At 43.7% G+C, this 18,063-nt stretch overlaps 1 protein-coding gene across 6 annotated transcripts in view; it reads left to right on the forward strand.

Annotated features, from left to right (window-relative positions):
• ALMS1 (ALMS1 centrosome and basal body associated protein) overlaps nucleotides 1–18,063 on the forward strand; it is an 81,910-nt gene that overhangs the window by 50,047 nt on the left and 13,800 nt on the right. For 3 of the 6 annotated variants that reach the window (XM_020807626.3, XM_020807627.3, XM_078394441.1), the window contains exons 10-15: nucleotides 546–671; nucleotides 2,392–2,562; nucleotides 7,385–8,553; nucleotides 11,671–11,788; nucleotides 14,848–15,081; nucleotides 17,681–17,928. In XM_020807626.3, coding sequence (XP_020663285.3) covers nucleotides 546–671; nucleotides 2,392–2,562; nucleotides 7,385–8,553; nucleotides 11,671–11,788; nucleotides 14,848–15,081; nucleotides 17,681–17,928 — 2,066 coding nt within the window. Of the gene's footprint in view, nucleotides 1–545; nucleotides 672–2,391; nucleotides 2,563–7,384; nucleotides 8,554–11,670; nucleotides 11,789–14,847; nucleotides 15,351–17,680; nucleotides 17,929–18,063 lie in introns of those variants that run through there. The other 3 variants (XR_013545744.1, XM_078394440.1, XM_073002145.2) reach the window with 3 other exon arrangements.

Below are 18,063 nucleotides of genomic sequence, written 5' to 3' on the forward strand. Positions count from 1 at the left end.
TTTCACCCTGCGGACCGGCTGGGGAAGATGGGGCATCCCCCACGCTTGTGCGCCTGTGCGAACGAGCATATGCATATGGACAAACGGCAGCGCAATGCTCGCACGAGCATGTTGGAGCACGCGCACATGTGCAAATCAGCTGTGCAGGGGTGAGTGTATGCAGGGAGTGGGGCAGGAGGTCTGTCTCCGCAGCCCGGTCTGGCTCAGGCCACAGACCGGCACTGGGCCACACACCGGGTGTTGGGGACCTCTGCTCTAGACCAGTGGTTCTTAATCTTGAGTCCTCAGAAGTTCTTGGGCTATGACTCCCAGAAATCCTAGCCAGCACAGCTAATGTCAAAGGCCTCCTGTGAGTAAAGCCAGCCTGTATGGCATTGGGTGAGCTCCACTGTCTGAGGGCACCCCCAGAAGAAGGGATTGGGGAGCCTCTCCTGGATATTCTTTACCTGGAAGACCCTGAAAAGGGATCTCCATCAGTCAGAATTGACTTGACTTGACGGCTCGTGATGATTATTAAGTTGCTTACTTTGCTTTCCCTGCTGCAGGTATGCCAGTGTTGCTCCCATATAAACCACCGGGGAGCTCAGAAATGTACTATGTTCCTTGTCGAAAAGAAACACTCAGGCTGTTTCGTGTCAAGTCGGAAACAACCGTGGAGAGCTCCCATTCAGGTATTTCAGGTTATTCTGACTTTTTAAAAAAAAAACGTGTCCACACTGCTCCATACCACGAGTTTTAATGCAGAGAACATTTGCCAAAAGTGAGTTGCTGAGTTGAGCCAAACCCACAGGCATTTTCTTTCATCACCCTCTCTTGCACTGCCGGCAGGGAGAGGGTAGGAGCTGCTTGCTGCCTGACCCTTCTGCAGGGTGCCTGTGAGGAAAGACTGTCATCGGAAATGCACATTCACTTTAGAAAAAGACCAGAAGTGTTTGATGTTGCTGGTATTTTCAGCTGATTAGCTGGGAGGAGATCTTAGCTGGACCAGCATTATTCTGTGATCCTTCCATAGCTGAGCAGGGCTTGGAATCTTTAGGTCCCTAGGTTCCTAGTCCAAACTTTGTGCCATCTGCACTGGCTGTCTCTCTCTCTCAGCTTCCATGCCAGATTCAAAGTGTTAGTGCTTACCTACACTCCTAAACAATTTGGGACTTTGGGAACTGTTGGACTGTCTCTTCCAAAGAACTATTACCTGTGTAGATCTGGCTCCTTAGAGTGACCACACTGAGAGAGGCCAGAAGACTGTCGACCAGGAGTTGGGCCTTCTTGGTGGTCGCCCCGTCACTTTGGAATTCCCTTGTCACTGGACGTAGGCCAGGGCTTCACCCTTCCTTATCTTCAAAACACTCGGTAGAGCAGAACCCTATAACGAGGCTTTTCAGAACATCTTTCCTCTAAAATAGGATGTTGTTTTTTTTCCTGAGCTTTCTGTATGTCACCATTTGACTCTGCTTTTTCTGTTGCAGCTTGTCACTTCCTTTATGTCCTTTATATATTATTTTGTTGTCTTGTATTGTTCAGGGGCGTAATGTTATTATGGGTTGATTTTCCTTGTATATCATCCAGAATAGTGAGTTTCTCTAAGCTGGGTGGTATACAAATCAAATCAATAAGCAAGCAAACAAACAAACCTTCTAATCTCCAATACCACATGGGCTGGTCTCAAGGCTGCTCCCTTCATCTTTTGCTGGGATGATTTTTTAAATTATTATTTTGGTGGTATAATCATAGAGTTGGAAGGGGCTTATAAAGCTGTTGAGCCCAACCCCTCTCCTCAATATGTGTCCTTCACTCTGGGATGATTGAGAACGGATCCTGTCCCTCTGAATGACAGTCTTTCAAGCATTTGCAAATGCTGCTTCCCTCAGTCTTCTTTTGCTGTTGCCTTGTTTCATAAATAATCAAATATTACACCTCCCTCTATGCTAGTGTCCTCCTGCTCAGCATTCTTCAGGAACCACAAGGTGACTTAGGGCTGTGTTTTGCCTAAGTTGGGTTGGGAGTGGACAACCTGTGGCCCTTGGTCTAATTCCAAAACAGTCTACAGCTCAGGTCTCTGGCTAGAACAGGGGAGAGAGAGCCAAGTAATTGACTTTTTCCACTCCTGGGTTCTGGACCTCACCTTTGATGGCAAATGGAATCTTAAAAACAAGCTGGTAGATTTGAATGATTTTGGTAGAAAAATACTGGGTAGAAACAAAGTGAGAATGTGGGAGATCACAGAGGAGAAGATTGCAGTCATTTAGATGAGGGAGAACATACGCTTAGTGTAAGATGCTTTTCAACCATTCGTTTTGGTATGTAAGTTTTGTTTCTCTGCCTGACCCATCTTGTGCTTTTATCCTCCCCCCTGCCTCTCTTCTATAATTTGTTCCGTGCCTTTATTGGTAGGTTCCAATGATGCTGTGCCTCCAGAATTCCCACCACAAATGCTTGGCTCCTGGAATGAGAATCCTCCCAGCTCTGTAGCGATTCGACACAGAGAGGGCATCTATAGTAAAAGGCCCACACCCAGGAATGCTTGGGCAGAAGAAAAAATGTCAGCACAGCATGGTATGGAAGGTAATGGCTTTTCTTTACTTCAGATGAATGGACACTTTTTCTTTTCTAAGTCTTGAGTTAGCAAAATGTGGACATTTCTTTTGCTTTGGATATTTCCAGAACAGTCCAAGGTGGGGGTGCCTTTATGGGGGAGAGTGATAATAAGACAGTTGACATGAAAAGGAGGCTAGTTGGTTTTCACATACCCTAAGACTACTGCAAGAAGAAAATGTCTGAAAAGAAGGGTATAATGTGACCTCTTTCGGAAGGAAAGGGTGTTGAAGCTCAGGGCCCTGGGGCTGCTGCTGATGGCTTGTTCAAAGACATACTTACAACAATTTTTTTAAATGATGATGAGACGGAAGGCAATGTACAAGTTTCTGTCACACCACTTGGCTTTCTATGTGCATCCATCTAGATGTGTAATAAGAGCGAACTGGGCACCCTCTTGATGGATTTTTTACTTAGGCTGTGCTCTTTTATGTAATTTTAAACTGTATTCAAAATATTAACGAAAGGATGGGCATGTAACATTTCCTTCTAGTACATGGGTCTCCAAACTTTCCACAGTGAGGGCCACATAATATATTTCCCATATTTTCAAGGGGCTGAAGGAACGTGCCACACACTCCACCCTCCTGCCCTCACACATGTATGCACGGGCCAGATGAAAAGGCCAGGCAGGCCAGATGTGGCCCATGGACCGTACTTTGGAGACCCCTGCTCTACTAGTTAGGGGTACTTTTTAAGGAAAGAATGGTGGTAAAATCATAGAACCGTAGAATGAATGGGTTGGAAGGGGCCTATAAGGCCAGCGAGTCAGACCGCCTGCTTAATGCAGGAATCCGAGTCAAAGCATATCTGACACATGGTTGCCCAATTTTCTGTTGAATGCCTTGAGAACTGGAGCTCTCACCAATCTCCTGAGGTCCTTGCTTCTATTTTCACACTGCTCTAACAGTTAAAAAGTTTTTTTTTCTGATGTTCAGCCTAAATCTGGCTTCCTTTAGCTTGAGCCCATTGTTGTGTGTCTTGCACTATGGAATGATTGAGAACAGATCCTGCCCCTCCTCTGGAGGACAGCCTTTTAAGTATTTGAAGAGTGCTGTCTTATCTCCCCCCCAGTCTTCTTTTCTCAAGGCTAAAGTTCTTTCATTCATGCCCAGTTCTTTCATTCAGACCAGAGGCTCTTGGTCTCGTGGCCCCAAGAACTGCCTGCCAGGAGTAAATGTTCTTTCCCAAAGATTCAAAAATTTGTTCAGAGAGCAGCTCCCAGAAACCCCAAACCAGTGTGACCAGTTTCCATGCTGGCTGGGGATTCTGGGAATTTTACCAGACTTTGTTTCTGGTTCTAGGTCGGTAATAGTAAAGCAAATTTCTCATTTGATTTCTCAGAAATTAACTCCTAGTGAAATCAGGATTAAAATCAGGCAAGCCCTCACTTGTCCATTATCTTTGTAATTGACTGATACTAGATAATATAAAATTAGCATTCAGGCTGCTTAAAAACGGGGATGATGATAACTTTACAACACCTAAGGTGGAATATTTCTCTTGAGTGAATACAGTACATGCATTCATTTTGTTGAAGAAGAAATGCCAAGAGCCTGTTTTCTTAGCTGCAGGCAGATCCGCTTCCCAGCAGAGAGAAAAAATAATTGTACTAGGCAGTATTCTGAATATGCACAGTAATATAATTATGGCAAATAATAAATGATGGAGGCTACAAGTTTGCAACTACAGTGGTGCCTTGCTTAACGATTGCTTCTTACAACGAAAAATTCACTTAACGATGGCTTTTTTGGAGTGATCTTGTGCTTCACTTAACGATTTTCCCTATGGGCGATTTTCGCTTAACGATTTCGGGACCATGCTTCACTTAACGATGAGTTTTAGGTCCCCTTGTTTCGCTTAACGTTTTTTTTACAGCCCCGTTTTTGCTATTTTTAAAATATTCTAAAATGTTTAAAAAATGTTTAAAATGCTTGGAATCGTTAGTGCACCTAATAAAACCTTCGTTAACTTAATTTGGCTTTGTTCTGAGTCTTTTTGAATTTTTTGTGAATTTTTTCCCCCATTGAAATAGGCTTCAATGCATTTCAATGGGTTTCGCTTAATGTTTTTTCCTATGGGGATTTTCGCTTAAGGATGGTAATCCGTTCCATTTGGAATAGATTATCCGGTTTTCAATGCATCTCTATGGGAAACGGTGTTTCGCTTAACAATGTTTTCACATAGCAATGTTTTTTTTGGAACCAATTAAAATCGTTAAGCAAGGCACCACTGTATTCCCCATGCCTTTTAAGCTTTTCCTGTTGGGGGCAGGGAAGCAAAGTGTTCTGCTTATATACTACCCCATAGTGCTTAAAGCACTTTCTGGGTGGTTTACATTTTAATTATACAGGCTACATATAGCCCCCCACCTCTAGCGAGCAGAATCTAGAATAGTAGGATTTTAGGCAATCTGAGCACCAAACCTAGATAGCAGCAAACAGTCCCTTGGATTTCATTGGCTGGGAGAAGACCTTCTAGTGGCTGGATTACTGTAACATGCTCTACATGGGGCTGCCTCTAAAAAGTGTCAGGAAACTTCAGCTTGAGTCCAAGCTATCTCCATTTATGAAGCTGCCTGGCTGTTAAAATATCGGGTGAGGCCTTTCTCTTGGTCCTGCCATTTTCACAGGTGTATTTGATGTGGACAAGGGAGAGGGCCCTCTCTGTGGCTACTCCCAGACATTGGAACTCCCTCCCACTGGAGACCAGGCTGGCCCCATCTTTGCTGTCCTTCCACAAGCAGGTGAAGACCTTTCTCTTCAGGCAGGCTTTCCCTTAATTGACTGGGTGCTTTGAATGGGGTTTTAAATGCAGGGTGGAACCTTACTGCTTTGTATGTGTTTTTGGTATTTCTTCTGTATACCATCTTTTAGTGTAGTATTTAATGGTTGTTGTGGGTTTTTCGGGCTTCTTGGCCGTGTTCTGAAACTGTTTGCTGTCCTCTGAAGATGCCGGCCACAGAGACTGGCGAAACGTTAGGAAGAACCACTTTCAGAACATGGCCAAGAAGCCCGAAAAACCCACAACAACCATTAGATCCCGGCCGTGAAAGCCTTCGCGAATACAGTGTAGTATTTGTTTGTTCCTTTTTAGTATTTGTATACTTACTGTTTTTAGATTTAAACATTGTCTTTTAATTATGTAAGCCATCTTGGGTCATTTAAGGAGAAATGTAGGGTAAAGAGATAGGTGGGTGAATGGATGGATGGATGGATAATGCTCTCATCTCTGGCTCATCTCTCCTTCCTTTCTTCTGTCATCAACTCCTCCCTCCCTCCCTGAGGAAGAGGGAGCCCAAGAACAGGTTTTCCTTTTCCTTTTTCCTTTCCTTTTCTTTGCACCAACACAGGAAACTTGTGTCTTGTTCGATCTCCATGATATTTTTTTCTCTCTCTGTCCTCTGGCAAAGCAGAATGAGCCATCCAGATAGTCTCTTCTTGCTGCTGAAGCAAGGAAAGGAGCTAAATAGAATCTCCAAACGGCAAAAGAATTAGAGCAGAACTGAAAGACATTTTGGAGATACAGGGGGAGCCTGGACAGATATAAGCATTTCACACAAGATTATGGAATCATAACCACAATATCTTTGTTAACAGTAGCATGCACAAAATATGAGATAGTTCTCCTGTCTGTGGCTTTGATCAGCTCTTGTAGAATGACTTACACAGTAACCCAAATGTTAGTATTAGAAGGAAGCATGCAAAAAAACATGGATAGTAAGAAGTGAGTTTCTGTTGTGATGAGGGAGAGCTGTCTGTTCTGCAAAGAAAACAATCCTCTAGCTTATAAATAGATAATTCTGATTTGACATCCCAAGTCAAATCATATGGATTTTCTCTTTGCAAGATCTTCTTTTCAAGGGGAAGAGAAGATTCCAGAGGCTTTTCCAAAGGCTTCGCCCAACTAAACAAGGAGCCATTTTAAGGGCCCTCCTTCAATAAAACCTCCTTCACCAGAAGAGCAGGCAGATGATTACGCGACTCTCAGTTGACTTCTGTGGCTTTTTTTCTTGCAGGGAGGTGATTGGCTCTTTAAGGGCTTTTTTGGGAGAGACCAAAACGCCATCTAGATCCCTCTGTTGTAGAAAGCTTGCAGAGATCAAGGAATGAATCTTGGAAACTCCATTTTAACTGTCATGAGTAATAGCCATAATTAAATCTATTCTGAACCCATTTTCATTTTATAAGCTGTCTGTGTTGCAGAACATCAGTACACCATGGACAACATAATTTCATGTACAGTGCAAAATTCTTCCTTGTGGTGTGCCCTGAGCCCACCACTAATCATGTCTTTAGTTATTTTCAAATTCTTCCTGTGTGTGACAAACGTCTTTGCTCTTTGTGCTACAATTTTATAAACTTTATCTTGCCCTACCTTAGTGTTCTTACATTTCACTGAAAGTCTCAACTTTGTATGCATCTTCCATTGTACCAAAGATGTTCCATCCTTCAGGGCATTTTAGTCAGAGGTTATATTGTGTTCCCTTAAAAGAAAAAAGCACTGCTCGCTCTTAGGTTATCAGCAGAAGAGCCATCAGTAACCATCCCAGATTGCACAGGGCTATTTTTAGCTGCTGCTAAAATCACCGAGCGTTTTGTAAATGGAGTTGTAATGCATCGTTGGGATGGTGGTTGAAGTATGCTTTTATAACATATGCCTCAAGTTAGTGAAGCACAAGCATGGTGAATTTGCAAAGAAATGGTCAGGTAGCATAAGTAGTCTTTGCTTACTGGCTGAACATGGTGACTTAAATATCTTGCTTTCTTTCCTTTTCTTCTCTGCTGCTTAGAAAGTTCCAAAAGTAGAAATGGCTTGGAACCTGTTAAAACCACCAATTCCATCTTCAGGCCTGCTCAATTTTACCTGCACCACCCAGTGTCTCTGCGGCATGAAACTGACCACCTTCATGGGAAGGACGCCTTGCGGCAGAATATACAGCAAGGGCACCTGGCTGTTGCAGCAAAAGACTTCCTCCACAACAAGGGCATTTTGGAGAGAAGCCAGGCCCCTGTCTCCCCATATCAAGCAAGAAGAGATGATCATTTTTCCCCACTGACTCCTGAGTTAGACTACAGCTTTGTTGAGGAATTTACTTTCAACAGGACTTCAGGGAGAGAATCTCCAAAACAGGAAAGGTCCCTTCCTGATGTGAGGAAACCTGGCCACGAGGTGGCTAAAGAACGGCTTGTTCCAAGCAGCCCAAAAACTAGCTTGGAAGAGAAGCAGAGGGCTGATCACCCGTTGAAGCAAGGTATTCCCTTGACTGGGAGTTTAGATGAACTCTGGACAAAATACTTAGAACGCCAAAAGGATCATCCTCAACGAAATCCCAGTAGCAACAGGAAAGAGTTGTCTCTGGTAGAGCGACTCGATCGGTTAGCCAGACTCCTGCAAAACCCTGTTAGGCACTCACTGCCTGCCAAGGAGGAGCAGTCGAAGGGAAAGGAGCCAAAGCAAATCAGCTTCCAAGGGAAAATGGCATCTATAAGTAAGCTGGCCACCTGTAGCAAAATAGAAGAAAGCCAAGATGCCACCACTGGTGTAGGGCTTTCAAAACCCAGGCATCAGAACGCAGCCACAGCTGTTGACCACATGGATGGAAGCTCAGAGCAGCTCCAGAACTCCGAGGCTCTGAGTGACACCTCTTCAGAGGTGAGGCCGGCGAAAGACTCCAGCGTGTTAACTGACATCACCAGTGAATCGGAGGCAACCCGATTGGAGACAGAAAGCGTGTCTCGGACAGAGGCAAGTGGTTCTGTTTCCACCATTGACACAGCGAGATTGATTCGAGCTTTTGGGCGTGACCGAGTGAAGGTATCTACAAAACTCTCCCAGCTGTACAGCGTCATCAACCTTCAGAAGACATGCTCGGAGAAGCACGGGAAGAGAAGCAGGAGAGCCAGAGGAACAGACTACCAAAAAATGGCCCATTCAGAGCAAAAAAGGCAGGATTCTCTGGTACGTAATTGGCTAACTCTGGCGGGCCACTCACCATGTAGTGCTCTTGGCACTCATATGTCCTATGCAGAGAGAAAGGGAAAGCAAAGAGGGAAAACTAGCCTTGGGAGAGTATGCAATCTTTACCAGCTGATTTCCTCTCCTGTTTTCTGTTCTTTACACCCTTTGTTTCGACAGGTGGGTTTGGAGAGATCTGTTTACTTTTTTGAAATGCACATCCACTTTCCTTAGATTGTTAGTTTCTGATAATTTCCCCTACCTCAGCCCGGTAGGACCAGTAAACAAGGTGGGTGAGTTGGGACAGTGGGCTTCAGTGGTTAGGCACTTTCCTGAGAATGTGGTAGAACAAATGTTGGCTCAGGTGAGATTTGGACCGACTCTTTGGCTTACACACTAGGCTACCCGTACTCCACTGTAACTGGCTGGATAGCTCAGTGAGTTGGATTGTCTGGCTGTGGAGCCAGGAGTTGGGAGTTTGAGCGTCCCTGGAGAAAAGCGAATCGTTGTGTCTTGTGAAATGCAGAAGCAATTAGGTGAATAAAACTTGTGGAATTGAGCAAGCTGATGTTGTGGATGCGGATGTCTAGAGAAAACGTACTTCAGTGTGGGTGAAACAATGGCTTATTCTCATCTTTTATTAAGAGATGGAACATTGAAGCAATGAGACTACTTGTACCTTGATACCCAGATGAACATTGATACGGGTATCCCACCTCACACTGAAATGAACCCTATTAAGGGAAAATATCAGAGCTGTAACCAACCCCCACAGACTGGATGGCAATTAAGTGATTATTACTCCACCTGTAGGTAGTCATTACAAGGCCAGAACACTAAGTAGCAAGCTGGAGGAGGTATAAGAGAAGTGAAGGTTCCTCAACAGTTTAAAAGCTCATTGGGTGTTATTGATTTTTCTGGAGCAAAAAAAAAAGCAAAACATGGTGGTTATATACTGCCCCATAGCACTTAAAGCACTCTCTGGCTGTTAACAATTTAATTATGCAGGCTGCATTCCCCCCCCCCCCCAATCTCCCGTACTCAATTTCCTGATGTCAGAAGAATAAAAGGCTGAGTCAAACTTGAGCCGACTACCTGAGATTAAACCTGGGTAATGAGCGGAGTCTTGACTGCAGTATTGCAGTTTAACCACTGCTCCACTAGTCCTGCAAATCTGCCATATCCAAACCAGTATGTTCTCACGTCACACAAGCTGAGTCCAGTTCTTCTGGTCACCGTTTGTGTTTTCTCACTCTCATTGAATATGTTCACTCTTTTGCTGGATTGTAGACCGAAATTGCATCTCTCTGTCTCTGTGAAGGTATACTGTATTGTATCATACCTTTAATATCTTGTAGAACCTGTGAGAGCAATAATTGATCCTTTTCGCCCTACCTCAAGCTGTGTGCCTCTTTGCCTCCAGATTGAATTAAAGCGCTAGAAATGTGGAGATGGAAATGTCAGCGTTCAGTTGATTTGCTGAGACTAATAAGTGTTCATCAGTGTTTTTCCCCTCTGTCGCACAACTCAGGTTTAGCTTTAGAAATTATTAATAGAATGCTAATTACTGCACTAGGAGTAAAAATCCACCACATTTTCCTAATTAAAAAAATTAATGTGGCAGACTTCGTTGTAATAGTTGCTTGCTACATTATGAAAAAAGAAATGTTCTCATTAATTGCCATGGTATTTAAACAAGTGTCACCCCTATTTACATAACTGCTAAGGGCTGCATAACAGTATTCTTTTTTCTTTTTTTCCTGGGCAACCATATTCTCTCTCAACATGCTCTTTTTGGGGGAGAAACCATTTCAGGCCACAAATTGCTTACCTGTAAGGTCTTTTAGGGACGTGGTGACACTGCGGGTTAAACCACAGAGGCTTCTATGCTGAAAAGTCAGAAGACCAGCAGTCGTAAGATCGAATCCATGTGACGGAGTGAGCTCCCGTCGCTTGTTCCAGCTCCTGCTAACCTAGCAGTTTGAAACCATGCAAATGCAAGTAGATAAATAGGTACCAATATGGTGGGAAGGTCACAGCGTTCCATGTCTAGTTGTGCTGTCCACGTGATCATGGAAACTGTTTTTGGACAAACGCTGGCTCTACGGCTTAGAAACAGGGATGAGCACTGTGCCGTAGAATCGGACACGACTGGTCAAAGGGAACCTTTACCTTTACACAGGTTCTTTTGTATAATAAGAAACAGCTGCAGACAATCAACAACAGCACAGAACCCCTCAAAATACCGTATTTTTTGCTCCATAAGACCCACTTCCCCCCCAAAAAATGTGTGTGTGTGGAAGTCTGTGCGTCTTATGGAGCGAAGGCGGCGATTTCGCCCCCGCTGGCCCTGGGGGGGGAGCGTCGCAAGGGTCTGAGTGAGCCTTCCAGGACCCTTGCGACACTCCCCCCACCCCCCACGGGGCCAGCGCGAGTGAAATTGCCAGCTTCCAGGTGGGGGGGAGCGTCACAAGGGTCCTGGAAGGCTCACTCGGACCCTTGCGACGCTCCCTCCACCACCACCACAACGGGGCCAAAAAAAATCGCTGCTAAGCGATTTCATCGCTAAGTGAAACACGGTTTCCCATTGTAATGCATTGAAAACCGGATAATCCGTTCCAATAGGAACGAATTGCCATCCTTAAGCAAAAATTGCCATAGGAAACATCGCTAAGCAAAACGCGATTCCCCAATTGAAATGCATTGAAACCTATATACAACAATAAATTTAAAAAGAGTCAGAACAAAGTCAAATTTGGTTAACAAAGGGTTTATTAAGTGCACTTTATGATTTCAAACATTTTAAACAGTAAACTCTAACTTTATAAATATCAGAAAAAACATTTAAAAAACAGTAAACATGAGGCTGTTTAAACCATTGTTAAGCGAAACAGGGGACTCAAAATTTAATCGCTGTGTGAAGCATGGTCCCAACCATCGCTAAGCGAAAATCGCCCATAGGGACCATCGTTAGATAGAGATATAGATAGATAGAGATATAGATAGATGCATCCTGTGTTGGAGAGAAGGAAGGCTGGCTTGCCTGAGTTCTGCAAGAGTGACAAATTAGTGTGCAGACCTCTGAGGCTTGTATGCATCTCTCTGCTTCCTTTTCTTTAGACAACCGACTCTGTCATTTCATCGGATTCCGTTTCCACCGCCAGTGTTTCCCGTGGACCCAGCTCTGCTCTCAGTCACAAGCGTAACCCCCGGATGTTAAACAAGGCCATCCAGGCAGGTGAGGAGCTGAGAACGGGATCTACTGCCACGTAGGTGGCTGTCGCACTTACCGTCTTGTTGAAATCTCCTGAGCCCAGAGTTTGCTGCTAGTCGGCCAGGTTGGCACACATGGCTTTCTGGTCTGTACATCTCCACAGCTGAGATGTATTCACAAAAGGGCGTGCAAGGTGAACTCAAAGGGAGCGGCTCCTTCTTCGACATCAGCAGGCAGTTCTTTTGTTCTTACTATGAGTTTCTCAGACGGTGTCTCCTAATAAATTTTGGTGAGATAAAGGATTTGCTCCATGGAAATAACATTTCTCACTGGCAAGGGCAGCCAAAAACTTTGGCATGGCTTCAGGGGAGTGCTGGTTTGAAGCTGATTCTCCTTGGAGTCTTGCTTTATATTTGAAGTGATTTTTTTTCTCTCTCTCTCTCTTGTTTTTCCTGTGATGCACATCCTGGAGCCAGTCCAAACATATCCAGAGGGAAGTTATGTGGTTCCCTAATGGCCTTGCCAACTGTGGCCTGGCGCAATTGCCAGTCTGTTACAGAACGAGACCCTATTGTAGGAGGAGGAACAGAGGTAGAGGTGAAGGAATCTAGGAGACCACTAACTACTTATAGGGAGCATATAATGCCCCTGCTATAACAACTCCAATGGATACCAGTCTCTGGGCCTCATTCAAAGTGATTATTACCTATAAAGCCATATATGGCTTGAATCCAGGCTACCTGAAGGACCGTTTCTCCCTGTATGAACCTTCTCAATGTTTAAGATCACCAGAAAAGGCCCTCTTCTTGATCCCATTGCCAGCATAGGCATGGTTGATGAGGACATGAGACAGGGTCTTCTCTGTGGTAGCTTCCAGGCTATGGAATTCTCTCCCTTGGGAGATCAGGTTGGCTCCCTCCCTTTTATCCTTCTGCTGACAACTGAAGACCCACCTTTTCAGGTAGGCATTTAACAATCATGACGTGAGTCCCTGAATGCTGTTTTTTAAATAATTAAGATAGTTTTTCACATTTTACATGTTTTTAATTATTCAGTCTATTGGACAGTGTCATCAAAGCGACCAACATGACTTTGACCCAACTCTGGGAGGCCGTGGAAGACAGGAGGGCCTGGCGTGCTCTGGTCCATGGCGTCACAAAGAGTCGGACACGACTAAACGGCTAAACAACAACAAATTGTTTAATTGTTTTTTAATGTATAATTTATTGTGTTTTCAGTTCTGTTAAAAACACAGTATTTTTATTTTAAATATTGTGAGCTGCTTTGAGTCTCCTTCTCAGGAGAAAGGTGGCCTATGAATAAGACGGACAGGTAGACGGACAAATACATGCTTAAGGCAGAGTGCTACAAATTTTCATGTTTTTGACTGCATGCTGCAGGCATGGAATTTGACATTTCAGATGGAATCTAGCATCCTTGGAGTATCAGTTGTTGTTTTAAGTAAATATCTACCTTATAGCTGTGAATTTCTATGGAAATCTTAAGAGCCGATAGTGGAGTTTTATCAAGGTGTTAAATAGTCAAGGCCAGGATGTCAGAATGCTGAAGGTCTTCATATTCAGCAGTTTGAAGCACACAAAATTAGCAAATGTCATAGGTAAGAGCAACATAGAAATACCGTAAAAAGTAGGAAAAGAAATACGTGATAGCACCTTAAAGACTAACTTTTAAATTTTTTTAATGTGAGCTAACCTTACACATTAAAAAATATAAAAGTTAGTCTTTAAGGTACCACCACATTGTCGTTTTTAACTTCTTTCTGTGATGCTTTTACCTATAATACTACACAGACTCACATGGCTACCTATTCTACAAAATTAGCAATCTTGTCTTTACTGTACTACATTATTTTCAGCAAGTTTTGAACGTTGCCCTTTCAATAACAAAATAGATTGTTGATGTTTACACGTGCTAGTCAGAGTTTGTCAGCCTCTGTTTTTGAAAACTTAGAAATCAAAAGGAGAATTTGAAAAAGAAGCCAACCTCTTTTCTTTTCCCCTCTTGTTTCTGAGGCAGTTTTAATACATTTGGGCAGGGGTCGGTGGGGAGTGATGACATATGAACCTGACTATTCCAGAATTTTTTAAAGTGCCACGGAGTTAAATGCAGTATGTCCACCAGCTGTGGACATACTACTTCAAATTAACAGGTCTGTTCTCCTGAAGGTCTTCCTTTTGCTGTTCAAAAGTATTCTCCACCTCCTGCCAATTTAGACTAGCTGCAGGCTTTTCCCCTCAGAACAGGAGAGAATATGTACGGGGCTCAGATCTTGATGTGCACTCTCTTGGTTTCCCCATTTCCCATCCCATATAATAATTTCCTCCATTTTTAGAAATCTGTGTGGGCAAAAGGAAAATAAAGCAAAATGGCTTTATTGCAAGAACTTATGGAAGTTACTCAGGCGTGCAGATTTAGAAGCTCAGGAAAGACTTTCCTTTGGGAATGTTGTAAAATTGGAAGGTTGATCTTCTTGGAGCCCCATGCTTCTGGATTTCTTGGGTGATGCAGAAGAGGTAAGAGCACTTTGTGGGAAGAAGTAAGAGTTTACCTATAACAGAGGCTGAATATAGATGCAGAGAGATAGCAAAAGACTGCAAAAGAAGCTTGTCATTTTCCTCTGCTCCAGAGCACATTCACTGCTTTGAGGAGGTCCTGGTAACTCATATACTTTTGTGGGCTTTCTCCCAATTCATTATTCCTCTGCATCCACATTAATCAGTGTGTCAAGTCAGCTCTCTGTTACCCTGTCATATAGGTGGCCTTACTTCTTCTTGATCATCCAAGACTCTTGAAGGTGGTGGGCTTAGCATGGAACTCTGGTATTACAGCGGTAAGCAACTCCCTGGAGTGACCTGGAAGCTGCTTCTGTGATGCAACTGCCCAATCCAAGTTGGTCATCTCCAGCTCCCTAAATCTTTTCTTTGGATAAGTGTTCCCCAGGGTTTGAAGCTACCTCTTCTCCCATATCCTGGAAAGGCCTTTCAGAGGAATCTTAGTCAAGTCTCTTTTTTTGCTACATCAAACTTCTATTTATATAATTCTTTTCTTTTCTTTACAACCAGGAGATTTTGAGATCGTGAACAGTGGGACAAAGAGGCACACACGAGACGTTGGTCTGACGTTTCCTACTCCGGCATCCAGCCAAGCAAGGCTACAGGGAAGCCGCAAGAGTGGAACAGAAGATGAGGTTTACGGATGGTTGGATGGACCCGTTTCAGAAGGCAAACAGACGTGGCAGCCAAACGGTTTTCTTGCAGAAAAACGGCCAAGAAGGAACAAGCCGCCGGAGCTGCAAGGTCTCTGAAAAGGGCTGCACATTGTGTACTTGGGGGGGGGGCTTGCATAGCACATGGCTCAGTGTTTTGTGTTTGTGCTGATGGTGAGGAACAGTGCGGGAAAAGTAGGCCCCTTGTAGAAAAATCCTCAGAAGCACGCTTCTCTCCCCCAGGGCAATGCAAATGTGGCTAAAGAACTGTCCATCGGTGTGTTGCATGTGTGTTGTAACTTCACATGTAAGATGTTATCTTGCCTGGTCGCTGTTGGTAAGCCTGTTCTTGACTATCTGGTGAGTTTGTCTTTGATTCCACTGAAAACGGAGCAGACTCTTCTTGCTTAGGGTTGCGGCGTAAGGCATAAAGATAGGTACCAACAAAGCTTACCTAACTTTGATCGGTCTCTCGTTTTACCGTGGCCCCCCTCACCCTCATCTTCAGTATTCGGCTTGCTGGCTATGTGAATATTGCCCCTGCCAGTACCATTATTTTAAACTTATCTACTGCTTATCCTACTGTATAAACTACTGAGAAACAGGAAGAAGAGTTCAAAATGACACAGGTTGCATAATGTATTCTGTTTATTTAAACTTGTTTATATCATCACCTGGAGAGAGGGCGCTCATCAAAGTAAATGTTAAAATGTTGAATGAAGAATAAATCAATTAATTGGGCAGTGGCATAGCAGATAATAAATTAAGACAATTTAAGTGCAAAAATAAAGAAGGCCAGAGAGAAAAAAGCTCAGCAAACAAACCTGTTTCCAGCTTTCTTCCCAATGCTATGGGGCAAAGGGACCGGTGTCTCCCTTGGAAAGATCTGGGCTGCCTCCCAACTGTTGGAGCAGAGGCTCGTCCTACAGCTTTGTCCTCACTTCGGGAAGAACTTTTATTCAGTTCAGTTTGTCAGCCCTGTTTTGATGTTTTTAAATCTCTGTCAACGTCTTCACTTAAAAGGCCAGAAAGACGATTGCTGGGAGTAAGTGTAGATTTTTGGCTGATGGCTCTAATTTTTTAGGGAACCACGTTGCTTTTGAGGGTGGATTCATTCAGCAGCATCAGAAGCTCTTCCGTGTATACTTTCTTAGGGTTGCAGTGCTGGAAGATGGTTGTCGTGGGTTTTTTGCGCTCTTTGGCTGTGTTCTGAAGGTTGTTCTTCCTGACGTTTTGCCAGTCTTTATGGCCAGCATCTTCAGAGGACTGGACTGTGCCGGCCACAGAGACTGGCGAAACGTCATGGTAGAATATACCAGATGGGCGGGATATATATCAAATAAATAAATAAATAAATAAATAAGATCCCGGCCGTGAAAGCCTTCGAGAATACAATGCTGGAAGAGTTTGTGGAATCAATGGTTGTGTGTTCTACTTATGTGGCCTTTCTAATGTAGACACATCAACTTTCATAAAATCCTTTCCTAAAACTCTGCTCTCTAAATTTTTTTAGAACTTTCTCTTGCTGTTTTTTTTTAAAAAAAAAAACAGATAAGCTCCTGAAATTTTTTCTCATTGGTCTTTCCAGATCTGTACAGTTATGAATCCTGCATCTCCCACAGGCGTATATCCACCATGGTCCTAATCAGTTTTGCCTGTTCTGTGATAAACCGTGTAGAAAACACAAAAACTTGGAACAGTTTTTTTATTTATAAGAACACCTTAATATTTTCCCTTCCCCTTTTCTTCCCCTTTTGAAATTTTTCAAGGAGCTTGCATGCACCTTGTGTGTAAAACCACAGAGGAAATAAATTCCCTTTAACAACTGTCCTAAATTTCAAAGACTTAGAGCACAAAACTTCATCTATTTGTCTGAAAATATTATTACTTATCACAGCAAAGTCTCGTCGTAAGTGCAAAAAAGGGGAGGAAGTGTCTCAGCATTAAGAAGGGGAGCCCACCGTATTTTAATTCAAACATCTCTCATGCACATGATTCAAGGTTTGGCCTTTTTCTTTGAAAAAAGAAACTACCCACTGAAATTGGAAGCAAAACAAAATCAGCACACATTGCAATATGTATCACAATCCTATTGCAATTGTGTAGAACAAATTAGAAACTGAGTACCTGGTTTGTGCCATGCTTTGGGACATACCGAGGAGATGCACCTGAATATGTGACAGATGAGCAGAAAAAGGCAAACCACCTTGTACGCTTCACCTTTTTTAGGTACTGTGTTTTGCATCAGGATTTTGGGAAATGCATCATAAACAAACACTTATCTGACATGCTAGATCTCTTATTAGGAGTAATCGCTCAATCTTTGCAAAGCCAAGAGGCATTTGCGACTTAACTGAGTGGTTTTAAAACATTGGCTGCCTTTCTGTAGTCTTCCCACACTTCCTTTCCTCTGTGCCATCTGCATGTTGCTAGATCACCTGAATCCCTGAATTTGGGAAGCATCCTCCTCTATGCAGGCAAACAAATGTGTGTTTGCAATTGCCGTTCATGCTTGCATCTCTTCTCAGCGTGGACACAGTTCTTTTGCTGTTGCAGAGGAGAATTCTGAGGAAAGAAAGCTGTCTCTCTACCCTTACACGGGCAGTGTCTGCAAATAAGCAGAGTATTGGTTGTTCCAGGCTGTCTTCGTTTTAGAAACATTTTTCTGCCTTCACTCCCTGTTCTCCCAGGAGTTTCCTGGTTTGTCCCCACAGAGGATTTAAAAGCTGAGCCTAGGGGAGGAGATGGACCCAGCCCTCCTCCCGAACCCGGGTCCTCGTGGTTTGAACCTCTGCTGAGCACAAAACCATGGCGGGAGCCCCTCCGAGAGAAGAACTGGCAGGAGGATCGCTGCGAGGGCCTCCAGGTGCGTCTAGCGACTCCAAGGAGAGAGGGAGAGAACAAACCACCTCGGCCTTTCGTGAAAATGACGCTGCAGGTAAATGCCAGGGCCTGCGTTTGAGCTCCTCCCCTGGCTTTCGCTCTCCTGCTTCTGGATGTCAAATGCCATTTTAGGTTAATGGAACAAAAATCGTTTCTGTGTCTGTGTGCCTATGTGTGTTATCTCTTCTGG

This window comes from Pogona vitticeps, chromosome 5 (assembly GCF_051106095.1).
Source record: "Pogona vitticeps strain Pit_001003342236 chromosome 5, PviZW2.1, whole genome shotgun sequence".
In the NCBI taxonomy this organism is placed as follows: domain Eukaryota; kingdom Metazoa; phylum Chordata; class Lepidosauria; order Squamata; family Agamidae; genus Pogona; species Pogona vitticeps.